General features: G+C 41.0%; 1 protein-coding gene across 1 annotated transcript in view; it reads right to left on the bottom strand.

Annotated features, from left to right (window-relative positions):
* Nucleotides 1–22,635, bottom strand: part of PRKCSH (PRKCSH beta subunit of glucosidase II) — a 43,863-nt gene that overhangs the window by 12,764 nt on the left and 8,464 nt on the right. The window contains exons 7-11 of the mRNA XM_063294426.1: nucleotides 21,450–21,534; nucleotides 20,884–20,962; nucleotides 19,478–19,564; nucleotides 18,513–18,674; nucleotides 16,013–16,109 (exon numbers count right to left, since the gene is read on the bottom strand). Of these exons, the coding sequence (XP_063150496.1) occupies nucleotides 16,013–16,109; nucleotides 18,513–18,674; nucleotides 19,478–19,564; nucleotides 20,884–20,962; nucleotides 21,450–21,534 (510 nt within the window). The remainder of the gene's footprint in view (nucleotides 1–16,012; nucleotides 16,110–18,512; nucleotides 18,675–19,477; nucleotides 19,565–20,883; nucleotides 20,963–21,449; nucleotides 21,535–22,635) is intronic.

Here is a 22,635-nt window from a genome sequence, read left to right on the forward strand (position 1 = left end):
CACCTGCTTAGAAATGCGAATGGCAATATCAGAATAATGGCACATATCAGAATGCAAGTGCAGACATGCCTTGGGCTTCTCAATTCATTTTATTATAGGTATAGAACTGCTTTTTTTGCTTCATTTGTGTCATGAGTAAGGATGGCGAGCAGGGGGCTCCCATCCAGACTGTCAAGCGCATGCGTAGCACTGAGGAACTGTTCAGCCATTCAAAGAGACACAGATCGGGACCGCCTTAACCTTTGGGGGTTATATGGCTGGGTTTTTCCCACGCTTCTTCAGTTTGTTAGGATTCTTGTTAAGTACTAGTAATAAATATTAGAGACCAAGTCATTGTCTCAGTGTGTTTCCTGGTAGTCAGGACAATTTGATACATTTTGACAAGTTCTGTCCTATAACACCGAGAGAGCCTGCTTGGAAACTGGACAGGCTTTGGAAGAACTGAGCAAGGGCCAATGTTTGGGGAGCAGTAAAAATAAAAACAAATGTTTTTAGCTGTTTGGAAAAAGCCAGGGAGGGAAGGCCCCAGGTAAATCCCCCAAAGGTGCCTGATCCATTCCAGAGCAGTAATGTTTATATGGGACTTAAGTCCTGTGCTAAAATGGAATCTGTTCAGTGAATTTGACAGCGGGGGGGGGGGGGCAGGGGGGGCAGGATGAATCCAACATTTCATGGCTCTCAAGAAATTAAAATGTTATAGCTATGAGTATGAATTTCAGCTCTACTCAGAAAGTGGTTTGGGGAAACTCAGAAGAAGAATGGGAGGGTGGCTATGGTATTGCAACACATATCTAGTTGAACATACGCATAGCCAGCAAGCTCTATTTTTAGACCACAGGTAAAGCTAACAGCTCCTTTGCCCTTTCCAGGGAGGTGACTCAGCTTTTCCTCCTTGGTCTCCCTAAAAGAGCAGATATGGCCACGCAGTACATCAATTTAAGGCATTTTTATCCCACTTTCAAAGACAGGCAGCAACTCACAGAAACCAATAAAGAACCCAAAAAACAATTAAGACTAACATACTACCAGCAGTTGAGAACTCAAGCACGTGACAAACCAGTAACACCTCCACCTCCTGAAACAGCAAGGCCTTCCAGCTTCTACACATGGCCAGGGACCAAAAAACAAAACAAAACATGGGCCATGGCAATAAACCCAACTGGGGCATCATGATTCATGAAAGCTTACTTTGGGTCTGACATGATGTCCCAGCTGGCCAACTAGGATTGTGATTGAGCTAACCAGAATCCAAAATCTTGTTCAGGAATTAGAGTTTTTGCAGCAATGGCTCAGTGTAATGTCAGTACTGACAAATTATTATTATAGTCATTATTTCACTTCCAAAAGCCAGCAACACAGGCATAGTGGACATAAAATAAAAGCAAACGTTTAAAATATGATTTGCTTTATTATCTTCTAGTTAAAACATGATCCCAAAAAAATTCCATCCAAAGAAAGTGAAGGACTGCAAAGCTGACTGGAGTCTAATGGGAACTGAGGTCCAAAATATTTGCAACGTACCAGCTACTATCTATGTTGCAAGCCGAAGGAGACACCAAACATTTTGCCAAACTGAGAAGGAGCCTCTCTGCACTTTTTTAATCTGGCCTTCCAGGTGGCTGAATACAGTGATTCAAATTATAATAATACAAAGTGCTTTATATAACGTTGTGAAGAAAATTGCAAGAATGTTTCCAGGAGTCAAGTATGACAGCATCTCTGTTTAGTTTAATTTAATGTAATATCCGGCTAGAGGACAACACTTAGCACTGGCTGTTCTCAAACTGCTAAGCAGGGTCAGATCTGTCTGATAATGGATAAGAGGCCACTAAGAGAAACCTCATCTATAGACAGGAGTGGGAAATTTTTAAAAATCCCAGAAGGCAATGGAAAAACCACTTCAGTACAGAAGAAAACTACACGAACATCTGTGAAGTCAACACAACTGAGCTTGACTTGAATATTTTTACAATACTATACTGTCATGAGCACTGATGGTGAGCAGGAGGGGGCCCCTATCCAGGGGGGAAAACGCATGCGTAGTAGTGAGGAGTTGAGCAGCCATTCAGAGAGACACAGAACAGACCCGCCTTGACTTTTGGGGTTTACCTGTCTGGGCTTTCCCACGCTTCTTCAGTTTGTTAGGATTTTCTGTCTAATGTAGCAGTAATAAACACTAGAGACCTATTCCTTGTCTCGGCATGGTTCCTGCTTGTTGGGACATATACTGTGGTTTGTGACCTGTGTTGTACACTCTCTTCTCCTAGAATGCCTCACTTGGTTATGGGACTTCTGCTTGTCTTCAAAGAACCTTTACATTCGGATTCACAGTCCCACTCTTTCATGCCACCCACCCAGTGCTGTTCTGAGCCCCAACCCTTTCCCACAGTAGGAATCATGTGGAAGAAAAAAAGGATGTGCAAAGAAAGCATGATCAGCAAGTTTAGGCTGCCAAACTGACTGCCTACTTCAGGGGCAGGTAACTCATGGGCTACATCATAACAGCCCCATTACTGCAGATCCCAGAGTAATCCCCAGACTCACCCCCAAGTTCATATCCCTAAAACTTAAGAGGTAAAATGCTGAACAATAATGCAAATGTCCATGTCAAGTTTAAAAAGCATGTTCAGACTTACTACACCTATTTCACTCAGCACCCTCTCCCAAAAGAAGTGAAAAAAAGCACAGAAGATGCTTTTCAGTCAGGCAATGAAACATCTAAAAACAAAAAAACAAAAACCAAATTCAGAGCCCAAATTCAGAGACTCCACAGTTCACCCCTGAGCTACAGATACTCTCTTTGAGAGTCGTCATTTGGAGACAGGACTGCTGTGCCAAGGGAACTAGAAATGGCTCCATTAGTCCCCTGTCCTTTTTTTGTTGTTGTTTATTCATTCAGTCACTTCTGACTCTTCGTGACTTCATGGACCAGCCCACGCCACAGCTTCCTGTCGGTCGTCAACACCCCCAGCTTCCCCAGGGACGAGTCCGTCACCTCTAGAATATCATCCATCCACCTTGCCCTTGGTCGGCCCCTCTTCCTTTTGCCCTCCACTCTCCCTAGCATCAGCATCTTCTCCAGGGTGTCCTGTCTTCTCATTGTGTGGCCAAAGTATTTCAGTTTTGCCTTTAATATCATTCCCTCCAGTGAGCAGTCTGGCTTTATTTCCTAGAGTATGGACTGGTTTGATCTTCCTGCAGTCCAAGGCACTCTCAGAATTTCCCTCCAACACCACAGTTCAAAAGCATCGATCTTCCTTCTCTCAGCCTTCGTTATGGTCCAGCTCTCACCACCATATGTTACTACTGGGAATACCATTGCTTTAACTATGCGGACCTTTGTTGTCAGTGTGATGTCTCTGCTCTGAACTATTTTATCAAGATTTGTCATTGCTCTCCTCCCAAAGATTAAACGTCTTCTGATTTCCTGGCTGCAGTCAGCGTCTGCAGTAATCTTTGCACCTAGACATACAAAGTCTGTCACTGCCTCTACATTTTCTCCCTCCATTTGCCAGTTATCAATCAAGCTGGTTGCCATAATCTTGGTTTTTTTGAGGTTTAACTGCAACCCAGCTTTTGCACTTTCTTCTTTCACCTTCAGCATTAGGCTCCTCAGTTCCTCTTAACACAAACATTTTGAGAGGACTGGGGTGCCCTCTAAAGGCACTGAGATGCTTGAAGCTTTGTGCAAACGTAATGCATTAACTTCCCAACTGCTCCCTGAAAATAATCCCTTTCTTGGATTCTTGTTTTATAGTTCTGATGTTCTCTCCCTCACGTACATCTCTTTCTCCAATATTTCTGAAACTCTAAGGTCAACCAAACCAGCTCTACTTCAATGTACTCTGTGCTGGCCTCACCAAAAACTGATCATTGCCCTGATTGTGATACTCAGTTAATTCATGTACAGCTTGATACTGGATGGGAATCCAAAAAACAGAAATAAAATTCAAAACAATCTTAACATATTAGAGTAATGGGCTGAAAGCAACAGAAGGAAATGTTAAAGAAAGAAATACAAGTCCTTCACTGAGGAAATACAAATCAAATGCACAAATCAAATACAAAAGGTCTTTGTATAGGCATTGACTGAAAACTGAACATGAGTCAGCAGTGTGATATGGCTGTAAAAAAATGACAAATTTAGGTTTCTTCAATCAAAGTAGAGTTTCCAGATAACAGATCATTCTTTCCTTTTTATTCTGCTTCTATCATATTCCATCTGCAGTACTGTGTCCAGTTCTAGACCTCAACATTGAAGAAGTCAAGGAAACTGAAGTAAGTTCAGAGAATGCCAACAAAAATCTCAGAATACTAAATACTACGAAGTTTAGTTTAGTTTATTATGGTCATAGACCAAAGCAAATATTGATACATCAAAACTGAATATAACTGAAGTAAAATACTAGAATTCATATTAAATTATACTAACATAAAACAACACGTGAACTTAAACAGCCTACTCTCATTTAAACAACTGTTTACATTCTATTATAGCCAATACAGAGAACCTAGTTACATTACCTGAGATCTCCACCTCCTGATCAGCTAATAGGAAGATGAGATAGCCATCCTCAGTCCTGCCTAAATATTGTGCTGCAATTGGGGAAATATATACAGTTGTAATTGAAATTATTCAACCCCCAATGCAAATCAGGTTGATTGTCAAAATGTACAGACTTTCAGCTGTTTGCAACGAACAAATCAAACAAAAGCAATTGAAAGAGCTCAACACAACGAATGCTTCAAGTGGTGTCCCCAAATTCAACTGAAAATGCAACTTATAAGGACTTCTCCAGTCTCAAAATTATTCAACGCCTTCATGGCAAGCATCTTCAGTACTTAGTAGAGCACCCTTTTGCTGTTATGATCTGCTGCAAACGAGATGCAGAGCCAGACACCAGCTTCTGGCAGTGTTCCTGAGGAATCTTAGCCCATTCCTCATGAGCAATGGCCTCCAGTTCAGTAATATTCTTGGATTTGCGTGCTGCAACCGCCTTCTTCAAATCCCACCAGAGATTTTCCATGGGGTTCAAGTCAGGTGACTGTGATGGCCACTGTAGAACCTTCCAGGACTTCTGCATCCAAGCCTTAGTGGAATTTGAGGTATGCTTGGGATCACTGTCCTGTTGGAAGGTCCAATGACTCCCAAGCTTCAGCTTCCTTACAGTCCTTACAGACAGCATGACGTTTTCTCCTAGGATTTCCTGATACTTCAATGAATCCATCTTGCCGTCCACACGCTGCAGGTTTCCAGTGCCAGAGGATGCAAAGCAGCCCCAGAGCATCACTGAGCCATCACCATGCTTAACTGTAGGCAGAGTGTTCTTTTCAGCGTTTGCTTCGTTCTTCTTCCTCCAGACATACCGCTGATCCATTGGGCCTAAAAGTTCCAGTTTTGTTTCATCACTCCACAGAACAGAATCCCAAAACTTCTGTGGCTTATTTATATGATTTTGAGCATATTGATGCTGACTTTTCTTGTGCTTTTGGGTCAATAGTGGTGTACATCTTGGAGTTCTGGCATGGAAACCTTCTGTATTTAGTATGCACCTCACTGCGCTCACTGAAACCCCGGTGCCTGTTGCCACCAAGTCTTGCTGCAGGTCTTTTGCAGTCACTCGAGGGTTTCTCTCCACCTGCCTTCTCAGAAATCTGGTTGCAGCCACTGACAGCTTCCTTTTTCTGCCCTGTCTAGGTAGTGTAACCACTGTTCCTTGAACTCTGAACTTGCAAACTATGCTTCCAACGGTGTCTCTAGGAACATTCAGTGCCTTTGCTATCTTTTTGTATCCTGTTCCTTGTTTGTGAAGGGCAATGATCTCTTCTCTTACCTTTTTGGACCATTCTTTTGACTTAGCCATATTGTATTTCTAACATGCAGTCAAACATGACACTCAGGAAACCCCTAGCCACTTCAGGTATTTCATGTGTTCCAGCTCAAGCACAGCTGGTGCAACTAATGAAGCCCCTGATTAGTTGCATCAGGTGTGCTTGAGACAACACCTGTTTTGCATACTGTATGTGTGCTGTTGTGACGGATTCTATTCAGGGGGTTGAATAATTTTGAGACTGGAGAAGTCCTTATAAGTTGCATTTTCAGTTGAATTTGGGGACACCACTTGAAGCATTCAATGTGCTGAGTTATTTCAATTGTTTTTGTTTGAAAGTCTGTATATTTTGACAATCAACCTTTGCAATGGGGGTTGAATAATTTCGATTACAACTGTGTAGCCGGAATATCTCTATAAAAGAAAGCACAGCAGTGCATCACCAACAGTTTTGATTTCCTCTTCACCACATGGGCAGAGACCCTGTTCTTTAGAAATGTTGCAAAACCTGGACTTCTGGGGAGGTATGGCGAACTGAAGACATCTTCACAAAAGCCAATGATTGCAGCAAAGACTAAGGAACCGGTGAGTAGACCGGTTCCTTGGAACCTCTCTGGATAAGGAAAGGACAGGAAATTGCTCACATGTTGTCAAGGGAATTTGGTGAAGAAACCACGCCGAGCCGTAAAATACAACTCTAGTCTACTTTATTGTTTCTACCATGCACAGAAAATCTTGCCAGGCTCTGACAGAGTTCAAAGGAAAAATATCCTTGGGAAATTACGGCGGTGCCAGTCTGATCTTCTTCAGCCTTCCCACACTTTCCACGCTAAGCAGGCTGAGACTTCTCTTACCAGTCTGGAATGCACTCTCCTCTCCCCCCTCTCTGATCTCCATCACACATGTGCTCCGAATGGCTATTCCTCACGAGGAAACCGCAGGACAGCTGTTTTCCACAGGTTTGAGTGCCAGGAGACAACAGGATTAGCCATCTTGCTTGCAACCATGGCGGAGCCTTTTAAACAACACTAAGTTTGCAAACCTCGCTTTCTAACCACTTTTGGAAATTGTCTATTAACCATCTTAAAGCTATCAGAGACCTCTGGAATGACAAGTTTGAAAAGTCATTGGGTGAGTTTTATCTTCAACTCTGAGCAAAAGAAAAATTAATTATAAGCTTAGGAACTTAAAGAATTTGAAACAAACAGCAAATAAGATTTTGATCTAAGAAAGTTATCACTGGATTAAGGGTCCAGATAAATTTGGAATACTGACTTAACAAGCTATAAGATTTAACTACAATATCAACACTGTCAGTAATGATGTCTCCTTCTAAGGATAGATTGTATCCAAAGATGTTAATGGAGGAATGACAGATGTGGAACAAATTTTATCTGACAAGACAGAAAGCACCAAAATGCAACTACAAATGACAAGCCAAGAGAATGATTTGGAAAAGGATGCTTTACTGGATATACAAAAGAAGACTGGAATGTTTCTTGAAGAGTCAGAACAGCCAAACTTGGCTCACAAATTAATGTAAGCTAATAGCATTCTATCTACGTTCGAGTTTTAGTTGACACCATTCCAGCCTCAGCCTGAAGGACTAGGTTTGGGATGCATTGTGGAACTAGAAATATGTCCCTTAGAAATCCTGATTAAAAAGCTTTTAACAGCTCTATGTCCTTATGGGCACATATTTAAAATCTGTAAGGTAACTGTGCTCTTACTTTGGCGTCAAACACTTTCAGTTCACCTGCTATATAATTATCTCCTTTTGTTCAGAAAAGCCTTAAGATGGTGACCACACTCCCTTTTTTTTCCTTCTCTTTGGTAAATTGGGCCCTCCAAGTGCCTGTAACCTGAAAACAAATCCAGGATATTTACCTCTTCAATAACATTCCTGTTGATTTGCCATCTATGTTTAGATCTCTGATTTTTGTTTTATGATAGTTAATAACCAATCATTATCCATGCACTAAGAAGCAGCTGATCTTAATGCTCTCCTCAGTCCAACAGGTGAAGGTGAGATAATGGCTGCATCACCTTCATAAAAAAGTAATGCAATAGATCTACCAGCCCGACTTGGCTGACAAATGTTCTGGTTTTGTGAGGTTTTCTGCCATATTATGGATATAAAAATTAAATAGCAAAGGGGCCAGGATACATCTTTGTCTTAACAACCTTGGAAGTAGGCACCTCAGCAAAAAACTGACCTTGATTGTCAAGCCTAATTTGGATATAGGTATTATCATGCAGTATTTTAGTAAGTGCCAGGAGGTGCCTGTCAATGTAAGATCTCCAATTCCTTCAGTTCTAGAAAGAGACTCAAAAGCTTTTTTGAATCAATGAATGCCATGCACAGGGCTTTTCTGGGGACTGACTGATACTTGTCAATAAGAAACTATAAAACCAAGTACTGGTCTATGCTAGACTTCCCCATCCTAAATCCAGCCTGCTGTTTGGCAAGTATGTTTTCCTGCTCCATCCAGTGCACTAGCTTCCAAAATAAGTGCCCAACACAGAGGGTACTAATGATATTTAAGAAACTGATCGGACAATAGAGGGGTAAGACGTTTCCTTTTACAAATACAAAGACAACAACCAAGGCATTGCATTCAGCATGCAGCAAATGGACATGAACAAAAACAATAAAAATAATTATTTCAGGTTACGGAGGGATGCTTTAACATGGATTCCTGCACTGAGGAGGTAGGACTCAGTGGCTTAAATTTCTCCTGCCAACTCCATAATGCTACTTTTTGAGAGCCCCCCCCCCCCACTTTAGCCATGCGTTAAAAGCAGCTGCTTATCTCCTCTTAAAGCAGAAGCCTTTGTTTTGTAGATCATAAGCCTCTTTATGACATTTACTGAAACAAAGAAATGCGCACTGGTGTTATCATTGGCAGCTAATTCCATTAGAAGAACAAACAGTCCCAAACCCTCCAATCCTGTTAAAGAGCTTCTACTAAAATGTTCATGCAGCTAAATGCATTGACAGCTTACAAGCCAAAACAGAAGTTTAAAGTGTAGATTTGCCCTGGGGATAGGATAGTGATCACAAATCTGGAGCGCAAAATTTAGTTTTAAGTTCAGAATTGTGTTTCTCAATCATACCAGTCTTCATTCTAAAAGCATTTTTTTTATTTCTTATAGATTGCAAAATATATCTTAAAGCAATCTTTCCAGCACAAATAACAGGGGAAAAGTATTTGAGTTGAGTTTGCCTTCTTTACAGAATTTTGTTTCCCTGGGTGTAGAATGTGTTGAGGAAATCCTCAACAACCAGGTTTGGCCTGCCTTAGAAAAGCAAATTGACAGGCTTCTGGTGGGAATGGCAGAGTGAACAGCTGTGCCTGCGGTATCTTTTTTTGGGCTCAGGCAGGTTTTCCTGAAGCCCAGATATGTTCTCCGGATCAAGGGGAATACCTGGAATCATCCCATCTGTCCTCTGGATGGCTGCTTGCAGCCAGAAGATCGCAAACAGCATTTCGCACTCGACCGGTAAGAGCCAGCTGGGAGGCAGGGAATTCATCTCTTTCCAAGTAGTACTATAGCCTTAAAGGGACACCAAGACTGGCCACTCCATTTCTAAATAACCAATTTGTATTTTTTTTTAAGTATTTGTACCCCAAGAGAGGCTTTCTACAGTGAGGAGAAACTGGTTCTCTTAGTGCTTAATGTTATTTTTGAGGTTACTTTTTTTTTTAATTCTTTTAAGTTTTGGATTTCTTTTTCCTTCTGAAGGAAATTCCAAAGACTGAGAGTAAACAATTGTCTTTCTGTTATTATTTTTGTATTAAATTTGAAGATATTAGCATTTTCCTACACGTTGAATCAGCTGATTTGAACCTTCAGGTTTCTGTCTTCACTTTCCCTTGAGAACATCTATTTCACTCTCACTTTATGTAAACACACTTTGGAATTCTTCCATATCTTTGACTTTTGCTGGTTAAGCTCCTGGGGGCAGCCATAATCTACTGCATGAGACATGGAGGATTTCAGACAGGTTCTTTCTGATTTTCACCAGGATTTTAAACAGATTTCTTCTGACTTCTATCAAGCTTTTATGCAAGATATCCAGGATATTGTGGAAAACATGAGATCTAAAATGTGCCATCAGGTTGGGGGTGTGATGGATGAAATTGAGGAATTTAAGAGCAATAGAAAGGTTTTTTTTAAGACTGAGATTGGGATTTTTATTGATATGCTGGATGAAGATTGGATAATGGAGTTGGAGAAATCTAAGGGAGAGAGTGATCTGCAAGCCATAAGTAAAATTGATTTCCTGGTGGAATGCCATGAAAAGAACCTGGAATCTTTGAGGGGGGCAGTTGGGCTGTTTGATTCTTTCAAGAGGAAAGCTCTGTGCCCATTATGAGAATATTTAACTGCTTTGGTTTATTTTGAAGTGGGATAAGGGTTGAAGAATGTTCATCTGTACTATTAAGTATAATAGCAGACAACTTATATGCTTTTTAATTTGATTCTTATTATAGTAGACAGAAATGTATAGAACAGTGGTAGGAAGGGAATAATTAAATATGTTTTATCTTTTGGAGGGGAGAAAGATGTTTAGGAAGTTTATATGAGCATTTTTTTCCTTTATTTTAATATAAGGGGGAGGAGTAACTGTACTTAGTGATTTTTATTATGTGTTAAAGTAGAATGACATATAGAAATAATGTGGTGTTTTGGTTTAATATAGAGTAAGAGATTGATTATGGAAATTTTTGTATATCCTTGCTGTTAAAAGTCAGAAGCCACATCTCGTAAATTTGAAAAAAATTTCTCTTGTGTTTCCGCACTTTTTTAGTTTTTTTTCTTTGTAGTTTTTTGCTTTTTTGTAGTTTTTATTCTTCTCTTGAAACCTAATAAAATTTACTATAAAAAAAAGAAAAGCAAAATGACAGCTGCCTTTTTTGCTCTACAGTATCGAATTGCTAGATGATCTCATTGGGGAGTTTGGGGATTATGAAATGCCCAAGAGGACCACTGCATACACAAACAGACACAGCATGCCACTCTTCAATTAGCAGGCATCACTGAAAAGGTGAGAGCTTCCTTACTTCAATGCTAGCAGAGAGCCACATGCTAAATTTCAATCCACAATGAGCTGGCAAGGCTCACCAAATGCTTGTCTTAAACAAAGGTTGTTCTTTTTATAGGAAACCATTAAAGCTATGCTGTCCTTCAACTCCAGATCTAGTCCAGTGTTTCTGTTGGTTTGACTTATATACTGCCTTTCCCCCAGGAGCCTGAGATGGTGTACACTGTGTACCTTCCTCCTAGTTTTGCCCCCCACAATCACCCTGTGAAGTAGGTTGGGCTGAGAGAGGTCACCCAGAGAGATTTCATGGCTGAAAGTGGACTTCAACTTGGGTCTCCCTAGTCCTAGTCCAGTACCTTATCCACTTCATGACACCGGGTTTCTGTGCCTAGAATTTCAATGATCCTACTTGCTTAAGTAGCAAACAGCATCCTTCAAGGTAGCCTGAGAAAAAAGTTCCCAGAGTAGCCAAACAGGTTGCAACCTGCTAGCAAACACTATGCAATACAGGGCAGCTTTATAAGAGTGCAGAAACTATTCACCTCAGCTCCTAGAACATGACCCAACTGTTTCTTAGACAGGGATGAGTCCCCTCAAAATACTAGTTACCAGTGCCAGACCATCTGTTTAATACCGGGTCAATGAAGAGAGACTCCAAAGGACCCAACGTCAGCAACTCTGTCAATACTGTAAATGATTCCTTAGGCTCGCTCCCTGAGCTAGCCAACCACAACCTGAGGCTCCTCCCTGAGCTAGCCAACCACAATCATCAACATCAAGGACCTACTGATCAGCATTTTTTTATTGTAAACCACCCAGAGTTGCTCTCTGAGTGAGATGGGCGGTGACTAAATTTGAAGTATAAATAAATTGAAAACCAAGATATTAACGTGCTTGAGGCATCTTCCCTTGAACAAACACATAAACAAGACTTGCAAATATACAAATCCACAAGGAGGTCTGGTAAGCAAAGAGAGCCATTACTTTGGGTTATAATGACAAATAAATCTGTAAAAAGTGATATGCGGTATCAGCTGCCCTATATTACTCTCTCCAAGAAAGTGACCACAACTGCAAAGTTGCCAAAGCACCAGACCATCTCAAAGCTCTGAGCCACCCTTCCCCAATTCATCCTTGCAGGAACAATACAAGCAAAACTCTGACTTGTAGCCTAGTCCCATCTCATAAATTATCCTAAGAACATAATTTATGACAAATATTTTAATTGTTCTTCAGCAAAAGATCGATACCTTGTCATGGTGCTGGGCAATGATGCCATGAGCTAAACCGTGAAGAGCCACCCAAGACGGAAAGGTCATGACAGAGAGGGCAGACTAAATGTGATCCCTGGGGAAAGTAATGGCAACCCACCCCAGTATTCTTGCCGTGAAAACTAAATGGATCAGTACAACCAGAGATATGTCGGTATACCATCGGAAGATGAGACTCCCAGGTCGGAAGATGGTCAAAATGCTACTGGGGAGGAACAGAGGATGAGTTCAGCTAGCCCCAGACGTGATGACGCAGCTAGCTCAAAGCCGAAAGGACGGCTAGCGGCCGACGGTGCTGATGATGAACGGCGAATCCGATGTTCTAAGGATCAACACACCATTGGAACCTGGAACGTAAGATCTATGAGCAAGGGCAAATTGGATGTGGTTATTGGTGAGATGTCCAGATTAAAGATAGACATTTTGGGCGTCAGTGAACTGAAATGGACTGGAATGGGCCACTTCACATCAGATGACCACCAGATCTACTACTGTGGACAAGAGGACCACAGAAGAAATGGAGTAGCCTTCATAATTAATAGTAAAGTGGCTAAAGCAGTGCTTGGATACAATCCAAAAAATGATAGAATGATCTCAATTCGAATTCAGGGCAAGCCATCTAACATCACAGTGATCCAAATATACGCCCCAACCACACATGCTGAAGAAGCTGAAGTAGATCAGTTCTATGAGGATCTGCAGCACCTACTGGACAATACACCTAAAAGAGACATTATTTTCATCACAGGAGACTGGAATGCTAAGGTGGGCAGTCAGATGACACCTGGAATTACAGGTAAGCACAGCCTGGGAGAACAAAACAAAGCAGGACATAGGTTGATAGAATTTTGCCAAGACAACTCACTCTGCATAACAAACACTCTCTTCCAACAACCTAAGAGAGGGCTTTATACATGGACTTCACCAGATGAACAACACCGAAACAACACTGACTACATCCTTTGCAGCCAAAGGTGGCGGACATCTGTACAGTCGGTAAAAACAAGACCTGGAGCTGACTGTAGTTCAGATCACGAACTTCTTACTGCACAATTTAGGATCAGACTAAAGAGATTAGGGAAGACCCACAGATCAGCTAGATATGAGCTCACTAATATCCCTAAGGAATATGCAGTGGAAGTAAAGAATAGATTTAAGGGACTGGACTTAGTAGATAAGGTCCCGGAAGAACTATGGACAGAAGTTCGCAACATTGTCCATGAGGCAGCAACAAAATACATCTCAAAGAAAGAGAAAACCAAGAAGGCAAAATGGCTGTCTGCTGAGACACTAGAAGTAGCCCAAGAAAGAAGGAAAGCAGCGATAGGGGGAGATATGCCCAATTAAATGCAAAATTCCAGAGCTTAGCCAGAAGAGACAAGGAATTATTTTTAAACAAACAATGCGCGGAAGTGGAAGAAGACAATAGAATAGGAAGGACAAGAGACCTCTTCCAGAAAATTAGAAACATCGGAGGTAAATTCCAGGCAAAAACGGGTATGATCAAAAACAAAGATGGCAAGGACCTAACAGAAGAAGAAGAGATTAAGAAAAGGTGACAAGAATATATGGAAGACCTGTATAGGAAGGATAACAGTGTCAGGGATAGCTTTGATGGTGTGGTCAGTGAGCTAGAGCCAGACATCCTGAAGAGTGAGGTTGAGTGGGCCTTAAGAAGCATTGCTAACAACAAGGCAGCAGGAGTAAATGGTATCCCAGCTGAATTGTTCAAAATCTTGCGAGATGATGCTGTAAAGGTAATACATGCTATATTCCAGCAAATCTGGAAAACACAAGAACGGCCATCAGATTGGAAAAAATCAACTTAAATCCCCATACCAAAAAAGGGAAACACTAAAGAATGTTCAAACTATCAAAGAGTGGCACTCATTTCACATGCCAGTAAGGTAATGCTCAAGATCCTGCAAGGTAGACTTCAGCAATTCATGGAGCGAGAATTGCCAGATGTACAAGCTGGGTTTAGAAAAGGCAGAGGAACTAGGGACCAAATTGCCAATATCCGCTGGATAATGGAAAAAGCCAAGGAGTTTCAGAAAAACATCTGTGTTTTATTGACTATTCTAAAGCCTTTGACTGTGTGGACCATAACAAATTGTGGCAAATTCTTAGCGGTATGGGGATACCAAGTCATCTTGTCTGCCTCCTGAGGAATCTGTATAACGACCAAGTAGCAACGGTAAGAACAGACCACGGAACAACGGACTGGTTTAAGATTGGGAAAGGAGTACGGCAGGGCTGTATCCTCTCACCCTACCTATTCAACTTGTATGCAGAACACATCATGCGACATGCTGGGCTTGAGGAATCCAAGGCTGGATTTAAAATCGCTGGAAGAAACATTAACAATCTCAGATATGCAGATGATACCACTTTGATGGCTGAAAGCGAAGAGGAACTGAGTGTAATGATTGCCTATTCTAAACACCATCAGACTCATAAGCAGGATCACAAAGATATCTGATTTATTAAAGAATAGTATGCAGGTTCACAAAGAAAGCTGAGAATGGAAAAAGCACGCCAAATGCAAACTAAAAAACCGTCGGTACAAACGAGATCCCTGCCCCCGTAGAATCTTCCCAGGCTCACAATCCCAGGTGCTCCTAACGGCTTCTGATGGTCCGCGGGAAAAGTCCTTGAGCAGAGCACATAACCCAAACACATTCCATTGAAATGAACATAGATGCAGAGCTTGGCACAAGGTTTCACAGCAGCTCCCTCCCAACAGAAACGCACGTCAGCACCATGGCATGTGAAACGTTACGATGTACAGTGCACATTGAAACAGTGAACATGACACTGAGGAGCCTTAAGATGAAGGTGAAAGAAGAAAGTGCAAAAGCTGGCTTGCACCTAAACCTCAAAAAAAACCAAGATTATGGCAACCAGCCTGACTGATAACTGGCAAACAGAGGGAGAAAATGTAGAAGCAATGAAAGACTTTGTATTTCTAGGTGCGAAGATTACTGCAGATGCTGACTGCAGTCAGGAAATCAGAAGACGCTTAATCCTTGGGAGAAGAGCAATGACAAATCTCGATAAAATAGTTCAGAGCAGAGACATCACACTGACAACAAAGGTCCGCATAGTTAAAGCAATGGTGTTCCCCGTAGTAACATATGGCTGCGAGAGCTGGACCATAAGGAAGGCTGAGAGAAGGAAGATAGATGCTTTTGTGTTGGAGGAAAATTCTGAGAGTGCCTTGGACTGCCAGAAGATCAAACCAGTCCATCCTCCAGGAAATCAAGCCAGACTGCTCACTTGAGGGAATGATATTAAAGGCAAAACTGAAATACTTTGGCCATATAATGAGAAGACAGGACACCCTGGAGAAGATGCTGATGCTAGGGAGAGTGGAAGGCAAAAGGAAGAGGGGCCAACCAAGGGCAAGATGGATAGATGATATTCTAGAGGTGACGGACTCATCCCTGGGGGAGCTGGGGGTGTTGACGACCGACAGGAAGCTCTGGCGTGGGCTGGTCCATGAAGTCACGAAGAGTCAGAAGCGACTGAACGAATAAACAACAATTTTAATTGTTATTTGCTTTGACACTCCCTTCTGTAACTCTTACTCCCTATAATCTCTTACTGAAGTTTGAAAATATTTACCATCATTTTGATTACTTGTTTTCCATTCAGGACTTTCAGTTTTATTCAAGCTATCAAAATTAGTAAACATATGCTGCGTTCATAATTGCCATTTTCACCATAAAGTTTTAAGAGAGCAACTAAGAACCAGGGGGATTGTCTCTTTTCTAACAAACAAGTCTATGTGCAGAAACCTGCTTTTCCCAGATCCCTCCACAATCATAAAGTTTGACATGGTACATTCAACAGCCTACCATCAATTAGAGCTTGAGTGGCTTCATCATAAGGGGGCATCTTCTCTATTTCTTCCTCTGCTGCCTTGTCATCTGATGATGGCTTGGGTGGTGGGACCTACAGAGACATTAAGCCAAAAGAATGCTGTTAGTTCGCTGAAATCAATCAATACCCTTGTGGAATAATGGAAAAAGAAGAAGAAAAGCAGAATCAACTGACAAAAAGAGGTTGGTTTTATAGAAACCATGTGACCAGAGCTTCCAAAGAAAATGCATTACCAAATCAGGAGGGGAAAATGCTATGCTAAAGCTAAGATTAATGGATAACTATTTTTTTCTTTTTAGCATTTGTCCTACTTCATTGCTGGATCCACTTTTTTGCACTCCACTTGCCTAGTTCACACAGCAAAGCCATCAGTGTGTGTTGCAATTAGGGATCTGATGTTCAGCTAGCTTGTTGCAGAACCTGATTCTGTTTCGGGGCTGAGAGGGTGTGACTGGTCCAAGGTCACCCAGCTGGTTGCAATGCCTAAAGGAGATCTAGGACCTGGGTCTCCATCCTCCCAGTCCAGCACCTTCCCCACTTCACCATGCTGTCTCTCATTTATGAATAACTCAGTATTAATCACTAAACAAAAGAGTCATTTCAAATATTGCCAGCTTCAAATGAGTGAATGTATTTCAATAGACACCGTAAAAAGTGTTTGAATATTGCTTTTTCTACATGAAGAATGCCATGGGAAAAGCATGCTGTTCTTACACTGGGGATGGGCAACATCCCTGGTTTCCTTTCAACAGCCCTCAGAGCTCATGACTGCTAAAAAATAATGGCAGCACAATTTCCCACCATTCTGAGAGGGGAAAAACGTGAAAGCTGTCATGTATGCCCTAAACAGACATGTTATCGTTAAAAACAAATGAACTCCCCGAAAGTTCTCCCCCAAATCAACCCATTCTCACATTTAATGTGGCTCTGCCCACTTTGCCGTGTTCAGCAGACCCCAACTGCAGGTGGTACTTGGCCACCAAGGTTACCTGCCCTTGACTTACACAAATGGCACCATTTAAATCTTTCCTGAATTGTTTAGCAAGCAGCAGAAAACAGTCTTTGTGCTGTCCAAAGAGGGAGTTATTAGTCTAAACAGTTTGCAAGGCAGATAATGACTACCATATGCATGATTCTCTATGAAATATTTGGCTTTACACAGAAAAAACATTATGCACATATTAATTACCATTCTAAGTATTTTTTTTCCTCTAGCTTATTTTTAAAGATTGGGAAAGCAATGCAGGGATTTGGGTAGTATTGGAGATGCCACTGAACTGTAACTCCCAGCAGCTCCGGACAGCCTGGTCAAAGATGTGGAAACTGTAATTCAGTAACATCCGGAGGGACAAAGGCTCCTTTTCTAGTATTTGGAGAAGTTCCTAACATTAAAGAAAATGTTTAATGTCGCTTAAACTACAGATTAAACAAAACCAGCATGTTTTTATTGAAACTGGAGTATTAGTTACAGGTAGATCTCAATTAGTGCAGTTAATGAATCCCACAAAATGGTCGCGTTATTCAAATCTGCACTATTTGAAGTGATATTTCTATGGAAAATAGGGTAATTGGTTCCAGCTCAACAGAAATAAGCATTTAAATTTTTTAAACATAAATTTTTATATGTTTATTAATGAAATACTATGTAACAGTAAAAGAGAATAAACCCAAATCCAAAGGGTATCTGCTATCTCCTATATTCTGCTGTAGTTCTTCAAAATGAGCCTCTTCTTTTTCGAGCTTTCCTTGAACAGAAACTTTCTTTTCTCCATTTTGCACACACAGTAATTGGCATCTAAAACCCCAACAGCAACTGTGCATGTGTTAGCCTCACCTATGCATGTGTTAGCCTCAGCTGCGCATGTGTTAGCTTGCACTAACTGAATTTTGGCTTGCTTTAAACATGACCTGGTATCAATTTATAATTCGCAGTAAATCGAATATTGCACTATTCAAACTTGCACTAATTGCAATCTACCTGTACTTTATTCCATACAGCCTGAAATGCCCCATTCCCCACTGCCCTCAAGAAGAGGGCAAACCTGGGCCCTACCTGCTTTTATCCACCTAAATATGAAATAGGACTGTTTATCATCCAGAATTCTATGCCTGCAGAATTATCCACGTAATTTGGGATATTAAGCTATTTCGGAGGCTTGAATACATACAAGTGCATCTGCAAAAGGCTCCAGAAGTTACAGTATGAAGGAAAGCATAGCTACCTCACTATCGATCTTTCATAAGATTTGGCCAAAGTTTACTAAAACATCTCTCCCCTATCCTCAATACATAATTTAATGATCAAGTCTTCTCAAGCCATTCAAACCATGAAGAACTGAATAAATAAAATAAGCAAATCTGCATACATTTTCCTATGGAACACAATTTTGCAGACAGAATCTAGGTTAGGAGTACAGTGAGAAACCGCCTTGTAAATTTCACTGATAGACCTCATACGGTAGTTCAGTGCTGTACCTTCATCTCTTCATCCAGACTATCGTCGTCAGCTTCTTCCTCCTCTTCCTCCTCTTCATCATAGTCCTCCTCAGGAGGTGACTGGTCCACCTGGGCATCAGACTGATTATCTGACTCCTCTTCCACCGGAGTATTTTGTGGAGGCTGTACTTCATCCAAGTTCTGTTAAAGGGAAACTGAGTTCAGTCTAAACTATTCCTGTTCACGCGCTTGATTATCAAACTCAACTTGGCTCTTCAACAACTAAGAAGCAAGGAAGAATGAGTACCACAGATGTTATTTAGGAATCCTAAATAAGAGGAGTCTATCCTTCCTCCATGGCTTCACAGAATAGAAAGGGCACTGGCTAGGATCTTCAGTACTGCCTCCCTATACTGTCTTGGCCACATCAAAGCCTCTTCTCCATATCCTGACTAGGATGCATGTGCAATTGATAGAGAAAGAAACTTCTCAATAGAGCTTTGGATATGTGTCACAAGAGGCTAAACTGGAATTCTCTTTGAGGGTCTTTCAAGAATTGGTGGATGCTTCATTTAGGAATGTATTTGCTCAACATGGAAAGTAAATTTCATCTGAGGTTTTATTTTTTGTTTTGCTATTTGTCTGCTTCTAACTGTATTGCTCTTCCCTGTAATTAACATTTTCAGTCTTTTTCATCGATTTTAATTGCCATTAACTACCCTGAGTGCTGCATGAGCACAAGGAAGACAGGATATAAATATATTTATGTATTAAGTTTCATACTGCGTGGAGCAGGCCCACTTCCTAGGGAGAAAGCTTAATATTAATGCCTGCCAAGATTTAAAAGTACAGTCAATCAATAAAAGATGCCACAACTGAGCTATCCCCTGAGAATAGGTCTGCCCACCCAGCATGAATCCTCTTATGAAGGAGCAGCTGCCCTAAATATATATTCCAAGCCATTCTTCCAGAAGTACTTATTCTCAAGGGTTTGGGACACTGACCTCTGATTTGAACTTCTCCTTGATTGCTGGCCACACAGTGTCCTGGAAATGGCCTCTGTCCACCTGCAAGGAGTTCCCCAGCAAGGTCTGGAAGAATAAGAGCAGAGCTGAGTCACTGTATAGTTCTAATGGAAATACTAATACAACTCAGCAAGTACACCTCCTGCTTCCCAGAATGTGGATGAAATTTGCAAGGACAAGGTAGCATTTCTCTTAAATAGGACTAATCACAGTAAGGAACATGACTACAGCAATACTAACAGACTGTCCCCATCTTCATTCCTTCAATTTATATAGCCACCCATCTCACATTTGTGACCCTGGGTGGCTTACTAATAGCTTGAGGGTTGAACTTTTGAACATGAATGTTTAAAGTTTTGTGTCATTCCTGAAGATTACAAATGTGTTTATATGTCCTTTTCTTTCCCCAGCCCCCCAAAAGATGAGAGAAATTGAAGTAAAAAAAAATTGCCTTTCGATAAAAACTTGTGATTCGATGCATACAGCTTTAAGTTTATAATTTGCTCACATAAATGATTTATGTCTAGTGCAAAACAGCATTTCCCAGTTCTTTTAGCTGTGAGCAGCTTTAAATCCACTTCAATTCCAATTAACTGCTGGAAGAACAAGATGAATTAACTTTTAAAAAGTGTAGGGAGGAAGAGGTCAAGCACTACTCCTGACATCTCTTTTATGGGTAACAATAGGGAAATGTTTCTTCTGTTCTAGACCATGTACTGATCTTATGGGTCAATAGTATTTTTGGTGGAAGAATAGAAAGTAAATTAACTCTCAACCTCCGTATGAATTTCCACTGTCACGTGACCAAAAGATACTTCAGGAGGAGTCTGTGGAAAAGCTGAAAGACGGCATCTTTTTACAGCCCCAGGAAATAATACCACAAAGCACAAGCAGTATGTTCACCAACTGTAATTTAGCACGGAAAATATGCTGCAAATTACATCACCACATGGATGTTAGCCTTGGCTCTCAGATAAATGGTGTGTTTCTGCCCTTGACCTTGGAATATGAACGGACTGGTCACCAATGCAATTAAAACTGAAGATCCAGTACACCTCGCCAGGAACCATGCACTTCCATAAAGACCACTAAGGACAAGGCACAATGGCAATTGCTGAAAGAGGAACTGGCTACAAAAAGTATCTTCACAGAAATGTCTGCTAAGCCAAGAGCATCTGACCTGATCTGCACCCACAACTTTGTCACCTCCCAAGTTCCAGCTTCCCTCCAAGTTTAAAGTGGTATCCACTCTGAACTTACGTGAAAGAGGGACAGAAGAACCACAAAGCATACAAAGTCCTTGAAAGAATGTTCCCTGGCAAAGATGAAAGCTCCTGCTTGAATCAGAAGAGACTTCCTTTGTAGATACATATTTCCTTTCTTACCTGGGCTTCCGTTTCTGATAGGATCCCATCCCCATCAACATCCAGCTCAGTGTGTGTCTGAAGCTCCACAATAGATATCCTGAAGACACAGGAGGCAAACAAGCCAGTTAGGGTGACAGCCAGTTGGCCAAAAATTTGGAACAGGAACCACCATAAGAAAACTAGGTCCCTGGTTTTCATTTTAATCAAAACTAGGTATTTTCAGCAATAATTGGTCTTGAAGATTTATACGGCATTTCTGGCCAAAAGAATATCTTGCCTCAAAAAGAGAGAAAGAGAGCAATTGAGATTGGATTGCATGATCTACAGATCCTTCTTTCTTGGAGGTGTTAGGATTAGGAACTGCTTGGTATTATTACAAATTAGGAATTATTGCATGGACAAGTCCATATTACTTTTTTTTTAAAGAGAAAGTGTTCCTTGTGAAGGTGGCAATGGATGTTCCCCAAAGGAATTGTAGAATTGGACACTAGGGGAAGGGAGGAGTAGAGCAACATCTGCTCTGTTTACACCTTGACCCAGATACCCAAAAATCCCACTGAAAAAAGAAATTGTATTAGACTCACATTCCATCTGCATTATCATCCAGTTTATGAAAAGCCTCTTCTGCTTTGGCTTGATCCTGTGCTGCATTTTCAGCTGCTTTCTCTTCTGTTGCAAAGCAGATGGATAATAATTTATGTTAAAGAACATCCAGAAGAGTGACGCCTGTGACCTGCCAAGAGGTATATCACAAAGCAGCTCACTTTGCCTCTGAAAATGCCAGCCACAGCTGCTGGCGAAACATCAGGACAACAGAAAACCAGACCATGGCCATTAAGCCTGAAAGCCTTTCATTGCCTGAACGCACAGAACTTACCAATTTCAGAGACAGTGCCAGTCAGCTACCAAAATATCAATATGTGCCTGAACTCAAAATCCTTCCCTAAAGCTGGACTCCCATAAACAGCTGGAGACCTACACTTCATTTTTCCTGTAGTTTTGGTCTTTAAGAGGTATCCAAGATCACCTGTACCATCTGTGCACTAAGCAAAATCACAGGAGTCAGGCATGCCCAGCATTTGTTTCTCATTTATGCCCATGGTTAGCTCATGACATATTAAATAGAAAGAAGTAACTTTATTGAGGTCATTAACCAGCACAAGGGACTTGGTGTTCAAATGTCCAAAACTAAATTGATAATATCAGGGTAAGTAGGAAAGATACATACAAAGAATTCTGGCAAGACAGTATTAAATAAAAAAAATGCTAAGATACTTGCTCAGGCTATACATGTGTGACACATAATACACAAATACAGAAAATATTGGTAGACAAAACAATAAAATTATCCAATAGCTGGTATGGCATGTACACACCAAAGCATAAAAAAAAGAAGTTAAAAAGTAGTCAATGGTTAATGCTGAGCCTGAGCCGTTTCTGGCTATGCATACTCAGGCAGGTTCAGTTGCTCTTAATTATTCTTTGCCTGATTTTGCATGCTGCCATGCAAAACCCAGCAACTTTGTGTGTTACTTGACATATTAGATATTTCTAAAATATTTAAAAAACTGAACTGTTAAGGAAAACATTCTGCAGAGCTCTAAACTCTGCTGCAATTCTTAAGCATTTGTTAAGCTACCCATATTATTTTTTACGTAGCTTAATGGATCCCTAAGGAATTCTATGATATTCTGTTTCCCTTCAAGTCCAGCTAACATTTTCCTTGTTAAGAACTCCATGCTATCCCCTTAAGATGGTATTGTGCTGATA

The sequence above is a fragment of the Candoia aspera genome, chromosome 2 (genome assembly GCF_035149785.1).
Source record: "Candoia aspera isolate rCanAsp1 chromosome 2, rCanAsp1.hap2, whole genome shotgun sequence".
In the NCBI taxonomy this organism is placed as follows: domain Eukaryota; kingdom Metazoa; phylum Chordata; class Lepidosauria; order Squamata; family Boidae; genus Candoia; species Candoia aspera.